The 16,300-nt window shown below is 42.5% G+C and overlaps 1 protein-coding gene across 5 annotated transcripts in view; it reads right to left on the reverse strand.

The window, feature by feature from the left end:
• Positions 1-16,300, reverse strand: part of AFF2 (ALF transcription elongation factor 2) — a 392,067-nt gene that overhangs the window by 146,697 nt on the left and 229,070 nt on the right. For all 5 annotated transcript variants that reach the window (XR_010590298.1, XR_006174660.2, XM_024106004.3 and 2 more), the window contains one exon: positions 2,531-2,623. Coding sequence is in view for 3 of the 5 variants with exons in the window: in XM_024106004.3 (XP_023961772.2) it covers positions 2,531-2,623 (93 nt within the window). In the remaining 2 variants the exon portion in view is untranslated. The remainder of the gene's footprint in view (positions 1-2,530; positions 2,624-16,300) is intronic.

Consider the following 16,300-nt stretch of genomic DNA (forward strand, 5'->3'; position numbering starts at 1 on the left):
CTGAGAAGAGAACAACACTAAAAATTTAAAAGACTGTATTATCTGTACATAAGAATGCTACTTGCACTGCTCAGTACCTAGCCTATTTTAGGCCCAAATGGCCAGATCCTCAGCTGGTGTACACGGACTTAGTTCCGGTGTGGAATCCACACATCAGTTTACACCAGCTGACGATCTGGCCCTTTAAAGTCTTACCCACAGATGTGTACATGTGCTTCCCATTTAAGATAATGGGAAGTATTTGCATAGGCTGAACTTGGTCTTGAGTTTTAAAATAACCAGGCATTAAATTCAGCAGCATCACTCTTCTTTTTTGACCCCACCTGCTTAAAATGTCGCTACCTAAAACTGAAATTCAAGATGTTTTGGAGTGCTATCTTACGTACACGAGACAAAGACACAAGCGTCAGTTCTTCAGCTGGTGTAAACCAGTGAAGCTCCAGTGAAATCAATGAAGCTGCACTAACTTTACATCAGCTCAGGATCTGGCCCACGGTGTGGAGTGCACACCGCATTTTGCACACAATGTGCTTCTCACTGACCCACAGTAATGTATAATGACATTCTTAATTTCACATGCTTTTCTTGCTTGATCTTTCCCTTGGCTTTACAATCAACAATGAGGTATAACCTGATGCCAAATCAGCCTTCATCCAAGTAGGCCCTAGTAGTTTGTGATGATTTTAAATTAAGCCATTATTTACAATCCAGTCCGAGAGACAGGCACTACTTTGTTAAAAGTCTTAGATCTGTAGGATGTTAAAGTCATTAAAGCCCTCGCTACACTTTCTCTCAGGGCATTATTAGTTCCTAATATTCTGCTGCACTGTTAGTCAGTCCCTTGTGAGGTAAATCATGCCTTCAAGAGTAAACATAGCACTTTAAATTTGAGTGTCAGAGGGATAAATAAATTGTTGTGATAAGTTCTGCCTTTTCTATTGCATTATTTTACAAATGAGGAGACTTAATTTTTTTATGTAAGATGAGGACCTATAATAAGGCCTGCTTTAGGTTTATATGACCACATGTTCTTATCTGTTTTATCTCTAAAACCTATCAATTTGGCTCTCTCTAATTGATTTAGTGGGATGTTCTGAGTAGGCAATCTTGTACTGTATTTTTCACAGTAAAGTTAACTAACCTAGAAACATCCACGTTCTTTCCTCTTTCCTAAAGTGTGATTTTTTAAAAGCCTAATTTATATTTCATAAAATTTACCATAACCTCACAGATTTTTAAATGGGTCTGAGAGCATAAGATTTACTCATGCAAAACTCTCGTTGAAGTTAGTGAAGGAGTGCAGTACATGATCCTATTTTTGTAGGGCCCAGAAAAAAACCAGCACTGAATTTAGTCCTGCTCTAATTTAAGAAGATATAGCTTCCAGTATGCCAGACTCCATGCTTACTCATATGGGTATGAATCCACTTTGACCTAAATGGATTCTGTGGAGTTTAACCAGATTTACAGTAATATAAATGAGTGCAGTATTCAGCTTAGTTAGGAATTGCACCCACATATGAATCTGGCCTATGATGTTTAATGCAGCAGCACTTAAGTGCATTGCCATTGTCAGTAGCGGAGCAGAACATGATGCTTTGCTGGAATACGGCATGGTAAGAGTTTGCTTTGTTTTGTTTAATAGCAATAGCCACACTGATTTCACATTAGCTTCAGCCAACACATGGAGGCAGGGTTTGGAGTGGGAGAATCTCTGGCAAATAGTGACAACTGGACAAAATTGGTGAGGGGAAAACGGATTTTAAATGTCTGAAATAGTGCATGATTACAAAAGCCTCTACTGCATGAATGAAAGAACCAGCTTTCTGTTGTCTTCAAAGCTGTAGCAGCCTCAGAAACTCTTGACATTGTCCAGCCTATGGAGAGAAGAACAAACCCCCACACTATGGGGTAACATATCCAGCTCCCCTGGAAAGTATGACTCCAAGTGGCAGAGGTCCACAGCAGTTCAAATCTCAGTATAAGTCACCACTTGCAGCAATGCACATGTTGAGTCATCTGCAGGGACTGAATCTGGGACTTTGGGATCTAAAAGCATGAGCCTCTATTCCTGGAGCTAAAGTACCAGCCCTTTTAATTGTAGAGCAGGAACAGACCCATATACTACTGTACTGGTTTTAGCCACTAGTGGGGACCAAGATACTCTTTGCCAGTGTGTTACACAAACTGCGGGAGAAAAAATAAACACATTGTAAACACTATTTGTAATGGAAAGACTCGTTTGAAAACATAGGTAAGATTCACCTTCCTTTTATCCTTTACTGTAACTTCTGAAGTTCTGAACAAGCAGCCCTATCAATAACATATTAAGAGAATTTTCATCTCAAGAGAATTTTGAAAATGAAACCAAATCACAAACGTAAAGTTCCAGATCCTCAAATTGGGCTTATTTAGGCTCTTAAAATTGATTTCAATGGAAAAGTTAGGAGTCTAAATATCTTTGAGGACATGGGCCAAAGTGTCTAGTGAAGATCACTCATATGTGAATGAATAATAATTAATAACCTACCTGCACCTTGCTTGGGATGGAAAACTTGGTCTGCTCAGCCTTGCCGGGGGTGTGAATAGCAGTAAGAGGTGGAGGCCAGGAATGGGTCATCTCCTAGTGGGGGAAAAATATGTTTTTGAGAAGTCATTCATTCAATTAAAAAAAAAGAGAGAGAATTACCCCACAGTTGGCCATCAAACCCTGGACTGATCAACAAGGCCAACATCACATATCTGCTTCTAGAGGGTGAGGGACAGGCTTGCTCAGAAGGCATCCCGAGTCCTTACCTGGTGGATGAGCTCCCTAATTATACAGCGGATCACATACTCTCAGGAAGTACAGCGGAAACATGCTTTAATGCTACTAGTCCCACCAGTAAAAAATTTCAGCCATGTCCAACATTGAGTTGAGATGGCCTCCAGCAGGTAAGCCACTGGCTCTACTCCCATGGCCAGATATCTTAGGTATGTGTAATGGCTCCCATCGTCCTAGCACCTGAGCAACTCTCAACCTTTAGTGTATTTAGCCTCATCCTCCTGTGAGGTAGGATGGGTTTTATTATCCCCATTTTACAGATGGGGAACGGAAGTACACAGAGATTGACTTGCCCAAGGTCACACAGGTCTCTCAAGTTAGCACCCTATCCGCTGAGCAATCCTTCCTTTCTAACCAGCATAACCATAGTCTTGCATTTTTAACAATGTGTTTAAATGTCTTCATGGAAATCTCTCAGGTACTCAATGGCACAGGTCACAAAACAGAGACCTGTGTGTCTGTTCGAACACTAAGTGACCAATCATTTTTCTGCTGAAGTCAATGGTAGTTTTCCCACTGACGTCAATGGGAGCAGACTTGGCCCAGCCTCAGAAAAGAAAAATCAGTCAGAACACAGATAGTGCAAGAAGTGCGGTTGTCGGCAAAGCTTGTCTATGCCCTTGCAACGAGTGCATTCCATTTTAGATGCTGCTCCATTCTTTCTTACCTTTGTTTGTAATTTGATGAATATTCAGACAGGTAATAATACATGTCTCTGGTGATCTGTTACATCTTTGTCTCATTGTTTTTCTTTACTTTCAAAGCTCAGAAGAGATTCTTTTATGACAAACAAAAGAGAAAGAGTGTCTCATCTATGAAGTTCTGCATGTGACAGCAATGTTACTGGCTGTGTTACACGAGTGCAGGTGTCTGCAGCTTTACTCTGCTCTTAAAAACCTAAGGCTGATCACAACAAATCTTACAAGCTATCGCTGCTTTGTTTCTGCTGCAGCCCTAGCTGCCATTCTGCAAGTAAAAAAGAAAGAAGACCTTGTTAAAGGTTAATGTTGTGAACCATCAATCACAACCAGTCCCACCTGAGGGTGCTTGGCTCAGCCAGCTAAAACATGATGAGGATGGTTGCATTCAGCTGCAAAGATATTTTCACTGTAGAAGCAGCCAGTAAATACTTTCACTTCCCTAATTATCCTTCCAGAGATCACATGATATGCAGTACTGAGGTAAGGAAAAGTAAATGAAACCACTCACTATGCACAGGGGACAGTCTGCTCTCTTTGCGCCATTCAAGCAGGAGTGGGAAAGAACCCCAAATCCCTGTAGGGGGTATCCCTGGGGTGGGAGAATCCCCAATGGACAGAGAGCAAGAGAAGCTCCTGCATATGGGCAAGAACACATCAAGGGTGAGAAAATTCCCCTACGGGACCACTAGCAGTTGGCAGAAGTCAGAGTAGCCCCCATGCTGTTCTAACCTCTGTTGGGGGTCAGGGCTGGGGCAGACAATCAGGGAGTCTTGGTAGGTTGGAGGGGTCAACCCTTCCATAGCAAGAAAATGATGAAAGGGACAATATATTAGATAGGCCAGTGGTTTTCAACCTTTTTGGGGGTCAGGACTTATTTGTAAAAATGTATGGCCTGTTGTGACCCAGTAAATAGTCTGGGGGTGAAGGCCCTGGGGTACTTTCAGTCAGGTCCTCCCCCCATGGGGTAGGGTTGCCAATTTTGGTTGTATGTATTCCTGGAGATTTCATCACATGACATAATCTTTAATTAAAGATTAATCTTTAATCCCTGGAGATTCCAGGACAATCCTGGAGGGTTGGCAACCCTACCAGGGGGAGGGGGTTGAGTCCTGTCCAGCACTCACCCTACCGTGGCGGCCATCCCACAGTGGTGGCTCCTGCAGCTCCGTTGCTGTGGAGATGGCTGGGCTTGGCTCTTGGCTTTGGGCGTTGCAACCTCCGGGGTTGCAGAGCCGCTCGGGTGTTGTCCCGCCCCCCATGGGGTGCGCTGGCAGAGCTGGGGATGCAGGGAAGTTGGGATGCACTGGCAGAGCTGTGAGGTGCAGGACGTTTGCAATACAAGGGGTTGGGATGCATGTGCTGAAGTGAGATGACATTGGAAGAGCTAGGGGGTGCCATGCTTACCTCATCTGAGACCCCATAACATCTCTCCCCTCCTGTATCACCTAACCCCAATTTATCCTCCCCATAGCCCTCTCCCCTCCTATTGCTCCACTTCTCCACCCTCTAATTCCCCTCCTTTCTCAGGAAGCATTCACATGCCTAATTTCCCCCCCCCCCCAAGACTGGGATTACATTCCCCCAAATTAAAATTGCCACCCACAACTTTCAAATTGTAGCAATCTCCACTCACTCAGTCCAAAGCTCCTTTTGCCTTAGATGAGGGCTTGTGATTAACTTATTCTTATTACGTTAATTGAAGGAAGAGTTCACAGCCATCAGTCTGAATTCAGTCTGTGATTCATCCACTCATTAGTACCCCACAGTTTAATGGTGCAAGGCAGCAGAAAGAAACCAGTTTTTTGGGCAGCCAGTAACTTGGGAACCCCTTGGTCACATAATCCCAAATTTGGATCATTAACGCTACCCTGTGCCTTCATGAGACACATCAAATGTCAAAGCAATTGGAGTAACCATTCAGATTTTAGAGCACATACAAGAGTTCAGATTTAAAGCATACAAAATGGCGGAAATGGAATTCTAGTCATTTTTTCTGTATCAGCGCGCGCACACTGTAAAAATGTACTTTTTCTCCAATACCGTTCTCAACTTGGGTCCCCAAAAATTTTGTGGATGCCATACGTTATCTTGGGTAAAGCTCAACAGATTGAGACCACATAATATTAATAGTTTGACCTGTAGCTTTGCTAACAAAAAACCAACTTGAAACATTCTGAAAAATGGCTATTTTTAGGGGGCTTATATCTCTGTATCTCCAACTTCAAATCACCCCAATTTGGGTCACTCACCCTACCCTGCATCCTCCAACTTTCAAAGGAATCTGACTAAGCATATTGATTTTAGAGGACTTGGAAAGGTCAACCGTTAAGCAGAAGTTGTAACATAACCTTAACTACGGGTTGAAGTATAGCTATCTGTGGAACAGAACATGTCAGCTACTGTGATAACACAACAGTTTTAATGTCAATAAGCAAAGAAGAATACCACGTTAGTCAAGATGTGATGGGGCAGGAGGAATATAATTATCTAATGTGCTAATAAACTTTTAAAGATTGCAAACTGAGAAAGTCTTGACTTTACAGCTCATCTGAAAAACATACCGTCTAGCGCCCAAGTTTTCCTTAACAATATGCTGGGGTGGCATTGGTACTGTAGACTTGGGCCTTGATTTGCATTGAGAACTGCCTGAGTGCACCCTACATGCGCACAGAGTCCTACTGAGGTAACAGAACTCCACGTGGATGCACTCATGCACTTCCGCTGTTCTCAATCCAGGATCCGAACCTCAAGCCCTGATCCTGCAAAAACCTATGCATACGTTAACTATACTCATCAGTAACTCCACCAAACCCAATGGGACTACTCACTTGTGTAGATTGAAGCACATGCACCAATCTTTGGAGAATCGTGGCCTTAGAGGGAAGAATGCCACCCATTGAATCATCAACACTATACTTTGCAACACCTTGTTTTCACTTGGTGGTCCACCTCAAAAATACTGGCAAGGCTTTACTCAGTTTAGCTTGTGAAATTTGACATATGCCAGCAATGAGAGCAGGGAATCACACCATTTCTTTTTCCAGGGAAAGTTCAAAAATTTAATAAATCCAAATTTTGAAATTCCTGAAAGTAACAATAATAAAACTGAGCATATGAAATGTTTTAAAGTGGAATATAATGGAAGTAAAGTAAGTCCACAAAAATCAAGTGAGGATTTATTTTCACATGGTTTGGACTTAAAATAATTCCAAAATCATGTTAACTGATGGATTGGGCATATGACTACTATGGTAAGTAGGCATACCTATTTTTATAGACCTGCAGATTAAATGGGAAGGTAAAGCTGCACAGTTGGTTGGCTTAGAAGTCACTGTGGTCCACTGATGTAGTAACATCAAGCGTCCTTCTTCCTGAAAATTATTGAAACATTGTTTTAATTGACTCCATGTGTTTTATTTATTAGGACTAGGCACGCTCGTTTCTTCAGCTAAATCTGCTTTTTTCTAGCTGTAAAAGCCCTCAGGTAAGTAACTGAGAAGTACATATGCAGAAGGGGTCTAATGAATCACTGTTTTTTCCTGACTGAACTCTTTAAGAGCTGTAGAGACACTGGCCAAATCGGAGCTCAAACGGAAAGGGAGAACAGGGAGTGCAATGGGATTTGTGTGCTTCTGCAAAGCAGATCTGAGCTGGAGCGTTGAGCCCAGGGGAAAAGGGGCAGATGGAAAAATAGCTTTGCAAAACCAGACCCTCAAGTTAATTGCCTCTTTCAAAGTTTAGTTCCTTTCCCCCTCTTTCAATATTTCCATAATTTCCTCCTTGTTCAAAATAAAATGTTGCTGTGGCGTGTGTGTGTGTGTGTTTTGTTTTAAATTTAGGCAAAAGGTGTCAATCTAGAACTACAAAAATCATGATGGAAGAGGGCTACTAGTTTCCATCCCCAGGAAGGCACCTTCACTTTCTACAATGAACCCTAGAGCACCGTGCCCAGTCTAATTTGAAATATCTAAGAGAGATGGGGTTTCTGCTATTTCCTTTAGAGGATGATTTCATGGCATGATAGATCTCACTGGGCCAAATGCTGCCCTCTACTATACGGTGTGGATGAGAAAGCTACAGAAACACATCGATGGAAAAGCAACAATGCTGTTATTTTTCTCCCTGGCCTCAGCACCCATAAAGGTCCCATTGCTGCCACTCCATGTAATGTCTGATCTGCAGTTTTAGAGGGCAGCATTAGGCACGGAGAGCAGGCATAGTAGCTAGGGAGAAGATACTCTCCACGGCATGATCCCCTCCTCTGTGGCTGGATTTCCATTCTGCTCAGAAGTTACTGCTGGCGAAGGAGTTGGCAGGGACTGCACAGAGCCATGACTTGTATAAACTCTTTGTCAACCTTTCCTCATCCATCAGTCCCTTCAGCTCCTCAACTAGTTCTGTAGCTCTAAACGTCCTCCAATTTCTTGCTCACGCTTCATATTAAGCTTCCATTGATAAATAGTTTATAAAGGGTTGCTAAATGACTAGTAGATGTTATCAGACCTGAATACTATGTGTTAAAGAAGGCTATGAGCACATCAGTAGAATGTGTTATAGATGGTTCTAAGATACAGTTATAAGCAACCTGTTGACCTGTTGGACTATCACAATCAATTTCCCATTTATTAAAACATCTGTTAATGGTCTATTAGCCCTTTATAAACACTTACCAATGGAATCCTAATATAAAGTGTGATCAGTTTCTCAATATCTTGCTAGCTTTTGCATTTGCGCAGCCCTACCCATTTTCTCTCTGCTAGGAAGTCGGTCAATTTAGTAACAAACAAGCAACAGTTAAATTCTGTATGTGCTGAGCATGCTGAACTAAAAAAAAAAAAAAATCTCAGTCAACCACCTCTAAAAAGAAAAGGCTACTGCAGGTATAAAAAGGATCCAAACTGGAGCTCAAAGCTAAAAGAAATGCAAACGGCCAATGGGGTTTTAAAACTAACGATGCAAAATAGTCCATGTAAACTAATGGACAATTTGTTTGTCTGATTACATGGGGACATCCCTTCCAAATTCCTGACCAGGAATTTGGAATAACCAAAGAAAAGACTACCCCAGGGAATCCACCCTAGGTTTTACACTGAGCCCAATACATATTGGGAGAGGTATTTGGGGATTTTCTCAGTGCTGTATGAATACTCCTGCAGTGTGGACATGATTAATAAAGCTTATAGTTATGCATTTGACTATCACGTTTCAGTGCTTTAAGAAGCTCCCAGGAACCAGTGACACAACAGCTTGTTTGTTTCTAAGACATAAAAGCAGCTATGAAAATAACTTTAATGATGTCCTAACAGAGAGAGCCAAATTCCTTGGTAAAGGCACTAATGTAGAAAACTGTTTACCCATGCAGACAGTTCAAGAAATGTATCATCAGCGGCATATGACTAGCCCACATTATATGAAGGAACGACATGGCTGCATTTGCAATGATGCCTTAGTCATCCTAATAAATCATTTATCTTGTTACAGTACGAAAGTCTTCTACAATGAAATGAAACACATTCCAAAATCCAGTGCACACAAATTCTTTTTCAAAAGCCAGGATTTTATGCTATAAATAAAACCACCCATCTTCTCCCTGACCATAATATACCCAAAAAAAAGCATTCACCTTGTAGTTTTTTTCCATGACAACAAATAAGTACCCCTGGCTTGGCTGGTGTATGGGATGGATACCATATCCTCCCGTGCTAATATACTTGCTTTACCTTCCCATATTTGCGGAGCAGAAAGGACTGACAAAAAACATACTCAGTGAAAATGAATTTAGAAATTGTTTTAGAAGCTAACAGAGGTCAGCTATAAACATTACAACATATGTTTTCCTTTCCTGTTTTGCTAACATTTGGGGACTATTTACAGAAAGAAAGTGATGGCAATAAGAATATTTTCTCTTTCTATTGAGCTTCCAGTTATTCTCCCCCATTCCTTTACCTCATACTTTCCAATATATTTCCCTCACACTTCAGCTTTTATAACTAAAATACACTGATATTCTTTGCTTAGAGCAGTTACGAGACAATAAAAAATAGCAAATCATGACTGACATATTTATTGCCCTAACAAATCTTGTGAATGTGAAGTAAAACAATGTTCCATTACAATGGGAAGGTATCTCAGCTCAGGAAACTATTTTGGGGGAAATAATGAAGCTACTATATAAAATAGTATTACAATTTAGTGACTGTGGTCCACTCCAGAAAGTAGTTCCAGTCCATATAATAGAGTCCACTCTGAAATTTGATTAGGAACTGTAGGTTAAGAAGGCAATGAGCATAGGCAGAGAGAGAGAGAGAGAGAGAGGTCAAAACCCTGATACTCCTGACTCAGGCAAAACTTCCTCTGGTTTTAGTAGGAATTTTAGTTGGAGCAGAAGTCCTAAATCAGGTCCTTTCTGAAAGGAAAACTACTCCCCTATGGGGTCATAATTAAGAGGTTGCAGTTTACCATCGCTCTTCTTGCCATGTTTAGGTTATTTGTGTGAGTAACATGTACAAGGGCAGTGACAGGCTTTCAGAACTGAATCAGCAAAATGGAATAGTACAGCCTAACAAACCAAGTAGAACTTCACGGGGAAATAGAAGGGAAAGTTGCCATGGGACAGTGGGAGGGGGGGTTAAAGGAAAGGTGAGAACTCCCAAGATTGGAGTATCCTGGGATATGATGGGAAAGACATCCCAGATTCACAGAAGCTGGAGCCCTGAGCCTTACTGCCATTGCCTCAGGCATTAGCATTAATTCCTTCCTGGGTTTCCACGTGTAAATCTGGGGTTTGAGCATGGGATGATATAGCTGATCCCCAACTCAATCCGCTTTGGCCAGCCAACACCCTGCAGAATGTCTACATAGCAGCATCTGCAAGGTCTCAGGGAGAGGCCAACAGATGATGCCACTGAGATTTCCCCTTCCATGAAGCCAAGCGCATGGTACATCCACTCTTCTCACACAAGTGGCATGGGCAATCAAGGCCCTGCAGCTTGGCTAAGCAAGTGTGTCATGCTGTGCCATACGAAATATTAACGCATCTCAAGAACTGTCCTGTTGGCTGGAATCATCTGCTGGGAGAGAGCCTGTCTGAGCTTCACCTAGTCCAGGGTCCTGTCTCTGACAATGGCCAGCCCCAGATGCTTTAGAGGAAGGTACAAGAATCCCACAGAAGGCAGATGGGGGACAATGAGCGTGAGGTAATCTCTTTTACTGGCCAACTTCTATTGGTAAAAGAGACAAGCTTCTGAACTTACACAGAGCTCTTCTTCACATCTCACATTAGGACTCAGCTTAAGCACTAATAGTTAAAAACTGGCTCAAACACTAAGGCAGGACATTTAATATCCTTCCAAAATATGTTACTGGGAACAGCTGGAGTTATAGACATTAATGTGAGCCGTACAAATGTCTAGTACCTTTTTGGATCCTTTTCAGTCACTTGTACCAGAAGTCCCCGGCACAAAACCCAGCATCTTTCTGCATCTCGTTCTGGGTGACTAAACTAATGACTCTATTGCCCAATACATAGTGATGAAGTCTTGCTGTGGCCTAGCACTGCTAATACAATGCCTCCCACAGCTTCCCAACTCCACTGACAGGCACAGTCATATTCCATTTATTTTCTTCATTCAAAATGATACTTGCTTGGAATAATCTCCTGGGATGGCACATCTAATTTTCATGCAGCTCCCAGGAGACAGGAAGTACACATTGAACTGTTATATTCCAGCATAACATCCTGACAATGGAACAGCATCATATAAACAAAAGCACAATAAGCAATAAAAAGCTAATTCTTTGAAAAGTTACTAATACCAACATATAATTTCATCTCTGCAATTTAAAAAACATTGGCAGGGTTCCTTCAAGCAAATAAGCAACTGCTTTTTTGAAACTATTCAGCACTGGCAATTGTTTAAGGGAATCTGGTAATTTGTTCCATCCATTCAGAGCTACACAAGCAAAAAAGCATGTCTTGTATTGACTGTTTTCTTCCTTGAAACCCCCCAGACTTAGGGTTTGCACTGAGAAGAGAACATAATTACAATTTACAGTTACAAAACAAGACTGTAAACACCCTATGGTGCTACCCTGTGCACATTTGTACAATAAATTACACCACCTCCTTTTCATTGCCAGATGTAATCAATTCATTTTTTTCATACAAAATACAATGAACGGTTATTTATTCACATGACAAGACAGATCTTATGAAGCCCATTTAATTTCTGGAGCACTAACACTTGAGCAGTGAAAAGAAACATCTCCAAATTCAATAATGGGCATAACTAAACTGCACAATTTGTTTTGGAGAACTAGTACTGAAACATTTCATTCTACCCTGCACACTCAGTCTTGGGCCCAGTGTAGCCAGTTTAAAATCCACATCCTTACAATATGCTGAAGATGATTCCACTCAAATCCCCACGGATTTCAACATCAGCCATCTGACCCAATAATAAATTAGCTTTATTCTTAATACAGGAGCACTGATCACTTGATTTGGCATGTAGAGGAAGATTTAAAAAATGACACTTTATGTTCCATTTGAGTTTAACCCAAGTTATTTTTTATAAACCGTGATTTGGTTTCATTAAAATTGGATTCCAAACACAAACAATTGAAGCTAGCACACAGCGTTGTATCATGTGTATTGAGAAAGCCTTTCCCAAGGCTGCTTTTTTCCCCAGACCAAAGATTCTGCCAGATCTCCTTCACTGCCACAAGATCAGTACTGGAATATGAACTTCCCTGTGTATGTGTGGAAATGTAGCTCTCCCTTTTTACACTGATGGACTGTGATGGACTGGCGGCAATGTGTCACCAGTGCCTCTTACTGAAATGTCAAAATCTCTCAAATGTGTGTCAGAAGGCAGAAGAGATAAACACTTGGAGATTCTCTTTTAGCTCAAGCCTTTTAGAGACTGGTTTTTTTCACCATTTCCTTGTCTTCTTCCAAACCAACTCCCACGCATGGAGCGGCTTCTCCATTTCCCTACCAGTTTGCCACCCCACCTTTCTAACCTACCACAAGTCCCAACTAAAGATTCACTTCACTCACAATGCACACAAGCTGCTCAGCGTATCAGATCTTCTCTATGTCTGCCTCTGAGACTGTACAGACTAGCTTGGTGAGGTAATATCTTTTATTGGACCAACTTCTGTTGGTGAGACAGGCAAGCTTTCAAGTTACACAGAGCTCCTCCTCAGGTCTGGGAAAGGTACTCAGAGCGTCATAGCTAAATGACAAGGTTGAACAGATAGTTTCCCATAAGTAGTTAGCACATATTCTAACAGACCATTCAAGGAAAAGTGGCCGGTTAACACCCCTGTGTTATAGGAAAAAAAGAGGGCTAGTGAGTTACAGATTGTTGTAATAACCCATTAATCTAATGTCTGAGACTGTAAACTCTTCGGGGCAGGAACTCTCTCACTTTGTGTCCGGTGCAGTGCCCAGCACAATGCTGGAACCTACTGAATAAATAACTAAAAAACAAGTCCTAGCCTCACTTATAACTGGGAAAACCTGGGGTAGCCAACAATGCCAGGCACACTATAGTGATGACTTAGCAAGTCCCGGGTGGCCAGAGAACTCCTGCAATTGGCATCATAGAGTCTTAGTTTCAGAGATTCCAAGGCCAGCAGGGACCTTTGTGATCATCTAGTCCAGTGGGTCCCAAACTTGTTCTGCTGCTTGTGAAGGAAAAGCTCCTGGTGGGCCGGGCCGGTTTGTTTACCTGCTGCATCCGCAGGTTAGGCCGATTGCGGCTCCCAGTGGCCGTGGTTTGCTGCTCCAGGCCAATGGGAGCTGCTGGAAGCGGCGCGGGCTGAGGGACGTACTGGCCGCCACTTCCAGCAGCTCCCATTGGCCTGGAGCAGCGAACCACGGCCACTGGGAGCCGCAATCGGCCTAACCTGCAGACGCGGCAGGTAAACAAACCGGCCTGGCCCGCCAGGGGCTTTCCCTACACAAGCGGAGTCCCAAGTTTGGGAACCACAGATCTAGTCTGACCTCCTGCGTACCTCAGGCCCGAGAACTTCCCACAATAATTCCTAGAGCAGATCTTTTAGAAAAACATCCAATCCTGATTTAAAAATTGTCAGCAATAGAGAAACCATCGTGACCCTTGCTAAATGGTTGCAATAGTGAATCACTCTCAGCGTTAAAAAATTATGCCTTATTTCCAGTCTGAGTATGTCTAGCTTCAACTTCAAGCTTTTGGTTTGCTTTATACCTTTCTCTGCTACACTGAAGAGCTCATTATTAAATACTTGTTCCCCACGTAGGTACTTATAAATTATAATCAAGTCACCCCTTAGCATTCTTTTTGTTAAACTAAATAGATTGAGCTCCTTGAGTCTAACACTATAAGGCATGTTTTCTAATCTTTTAATCATTCTTGTGGTTCCTCTCTGAACCCTCTCTAATTTATCAGCATCCTTCAAAAATGTATCTAAATTACCAGACTATGACATGGATTGTCTTTGTTGCCTTCAGCTGGCTCGAAAGCACGAGCAGACTGTTCATTAGCAATGGTTTATCAGGGGTCATACAAGCACGCTGGATAGACGCCCAAGTAGAGACCACCCAGCAGAACCATGATTACTCTGCTAGTTAGCTCTAAGCAGCTAGTGTTATTCATAACTCCAGCAAGTGTCAAGCAATGACAATTGCCAGTTATTATACAAAGTGGAACTGGAATAAACCTGCCAAAGAGTATTTTTTCAGTACAACATGCAATTTATTATCATGTTCCAGCAATTACCAAAGGGAGTTGTTGATCTCACTTTGCTGGAGAGATACAAAGGCTAGATGCAGTAACACGGCATTCTTTTTGAAGGATAGCTTGTGTTATAAGTGAAAGACACTATAAAATGACAATGCTGCAGCAAAAGGAGACAGAATGATACATTTAGTGAAATCCCCAGTCTCAGCCTTTTCAAAGGAGAACATAAGCAGTTAGTATAACATTTCTAAGGGCTGCTGTATCCTTTCAAACATGATAGCTTTCTTGAAGTTTACAGTTATCACATTAAGAAAAATGGTAATGAGGAGATCATGAAAACTTCTTTTAAAAGTAACAAAAGCTCAGTTGCTGAGGAAAAAAGAGTGACAACTGTTTTCATGGAAATAGGCCTCCAATGAGGAACTCTGCTGACACTTTGTTCTCTTAGGAGGGCTTCATGAGCCCCAATTTGTATTAAAGTATCCGCAAAGATCTCCTTTTCCAGGCAAACTGGCAACTCCGTCCTAGGAACGTAGGTGTACAGGTCAGAAAGCCCAAATACAGTTATAGCCAGACACGGATTCAGTTAAAACAAAATGACTCACCTCCCAGAACTTCCACCCATTCCTCAAACCAAACTCAAATCTTTTTTGAGGTTCAGAACAGTTTTATTAAGTCTCCCCTCATCGAAAAAGAGGGCGAGAGAGGCAATAACAATTTATTTAATAAAAGATGCCTGTTTTGCATTGTACACAGAAACACACAGATTCTAAGGCCGGAAGGGACCGTTGTAATAATACCACCTAGCTTTTCTATAGCATTTTTCATCACAACCTGTAAAACGCTTTTCAAAAAAGAGACTGGTATCATTATTAAGGCTGCGAGTCTGTGACGGAGGTCACACAGATTCTGTGACTTTCCGGGACCTCTGCAGTGGCTGATGCGACTGATTCCAGGGGCGCCTGTGCAGCTGGGGTGGCCCCTGGACCAGCTGCACCAGCCACTGCTGGGGCAGTCTCGCCTCCCCCTCCCCCCGAGCACCAGCGGTGGTCTCGGGCTGCGTGCCCCTGCCCCCCACCCTCCAGCACCAGTGCTGGTCCTGCGCCACCATCCTCCCCCCTGGCACCTGGCCGCCCCCGGGCCACAAACTGCCGCCCCCCAAGCACCAGCGGCCGCCCCACCCAGCACTAGCAGTGGTCCTGGGCCATGCATTGCCTCTCGCCCCAGAGCACCCGCGGCGCCCCCGGGCCGCCCTTTGCCCCAGAGCACCCAAGTTTTAGTTAGGGGTATATAGTACAAGCCCTGGACAGGTCATAGGTCATGAATTTTTGTTTACTGCCGTGGCCTGTCCATGACTTTTACTAAAAATACCCATGACTAAATCTTAGCCTTAATCATCATTGCCATTTTACAGATAGGAAAACTGGGGCACATGGAGGGGAAATGACTTGCCCAAGGTCACTCAGCAGGCCAGAGGCAGACCTGGGAATGGAACCCAGTTTTCCTGGACCCCACTTCAGCGCTTTATCCATGAGCATTGATTTTCTGGCCACATGGATTTTCTGGTCTAGCTGTGCAAGCCTCCTGAACCAGTAAATGTCCATATTGTATTTGTTTCTTTCCTCTACAGGGTTAGGAGGATACTTTTTTAAAAATCTCCATGTAACAACCTATTTATTCTTTGGTGGGTATTTATTCTTTGAATGGAAGTTTTGGCCCAGGTCAAATTTTTACAGAGGAGCTGTAAATGGTAGAAAATAGAAGTTTCTACTGACAACTATGACAGGGCCATAACTACAAATCGTTCTAGTCAGGGAATTGCCAGCTATCCACAGAGAATGTTACATGGCTGACATAAATCAGTGTGGTAGGATCTACTGGCTAATTAAACAATTGTGACAATTTTAATGCGACAGTCTGAAAAGTTCAAAAACGTCTCTCTATCCATGGAGGGTGCAGTCTTCTCACATGCATATTAAGAAACATGTCCTGTATTAAGAAATTGAAAGGACCCTACCTATTCAATAACCTTCCCCCTTAATGTTAAG

This window comes from Chrysemys picta, chromosome 9 (genome assembly GCF_011386835.1).
Source record: "Chrysemys picta bellii isolate R12L10 chromosome 9, ASM1138683v2, whole genome shotgun sequence".
NCBI classification, from domain to species: Eukaryota; Metazoa; Chordata; order Testudines; family Emydidae; genus Chrysemys; species Chrysemys picta.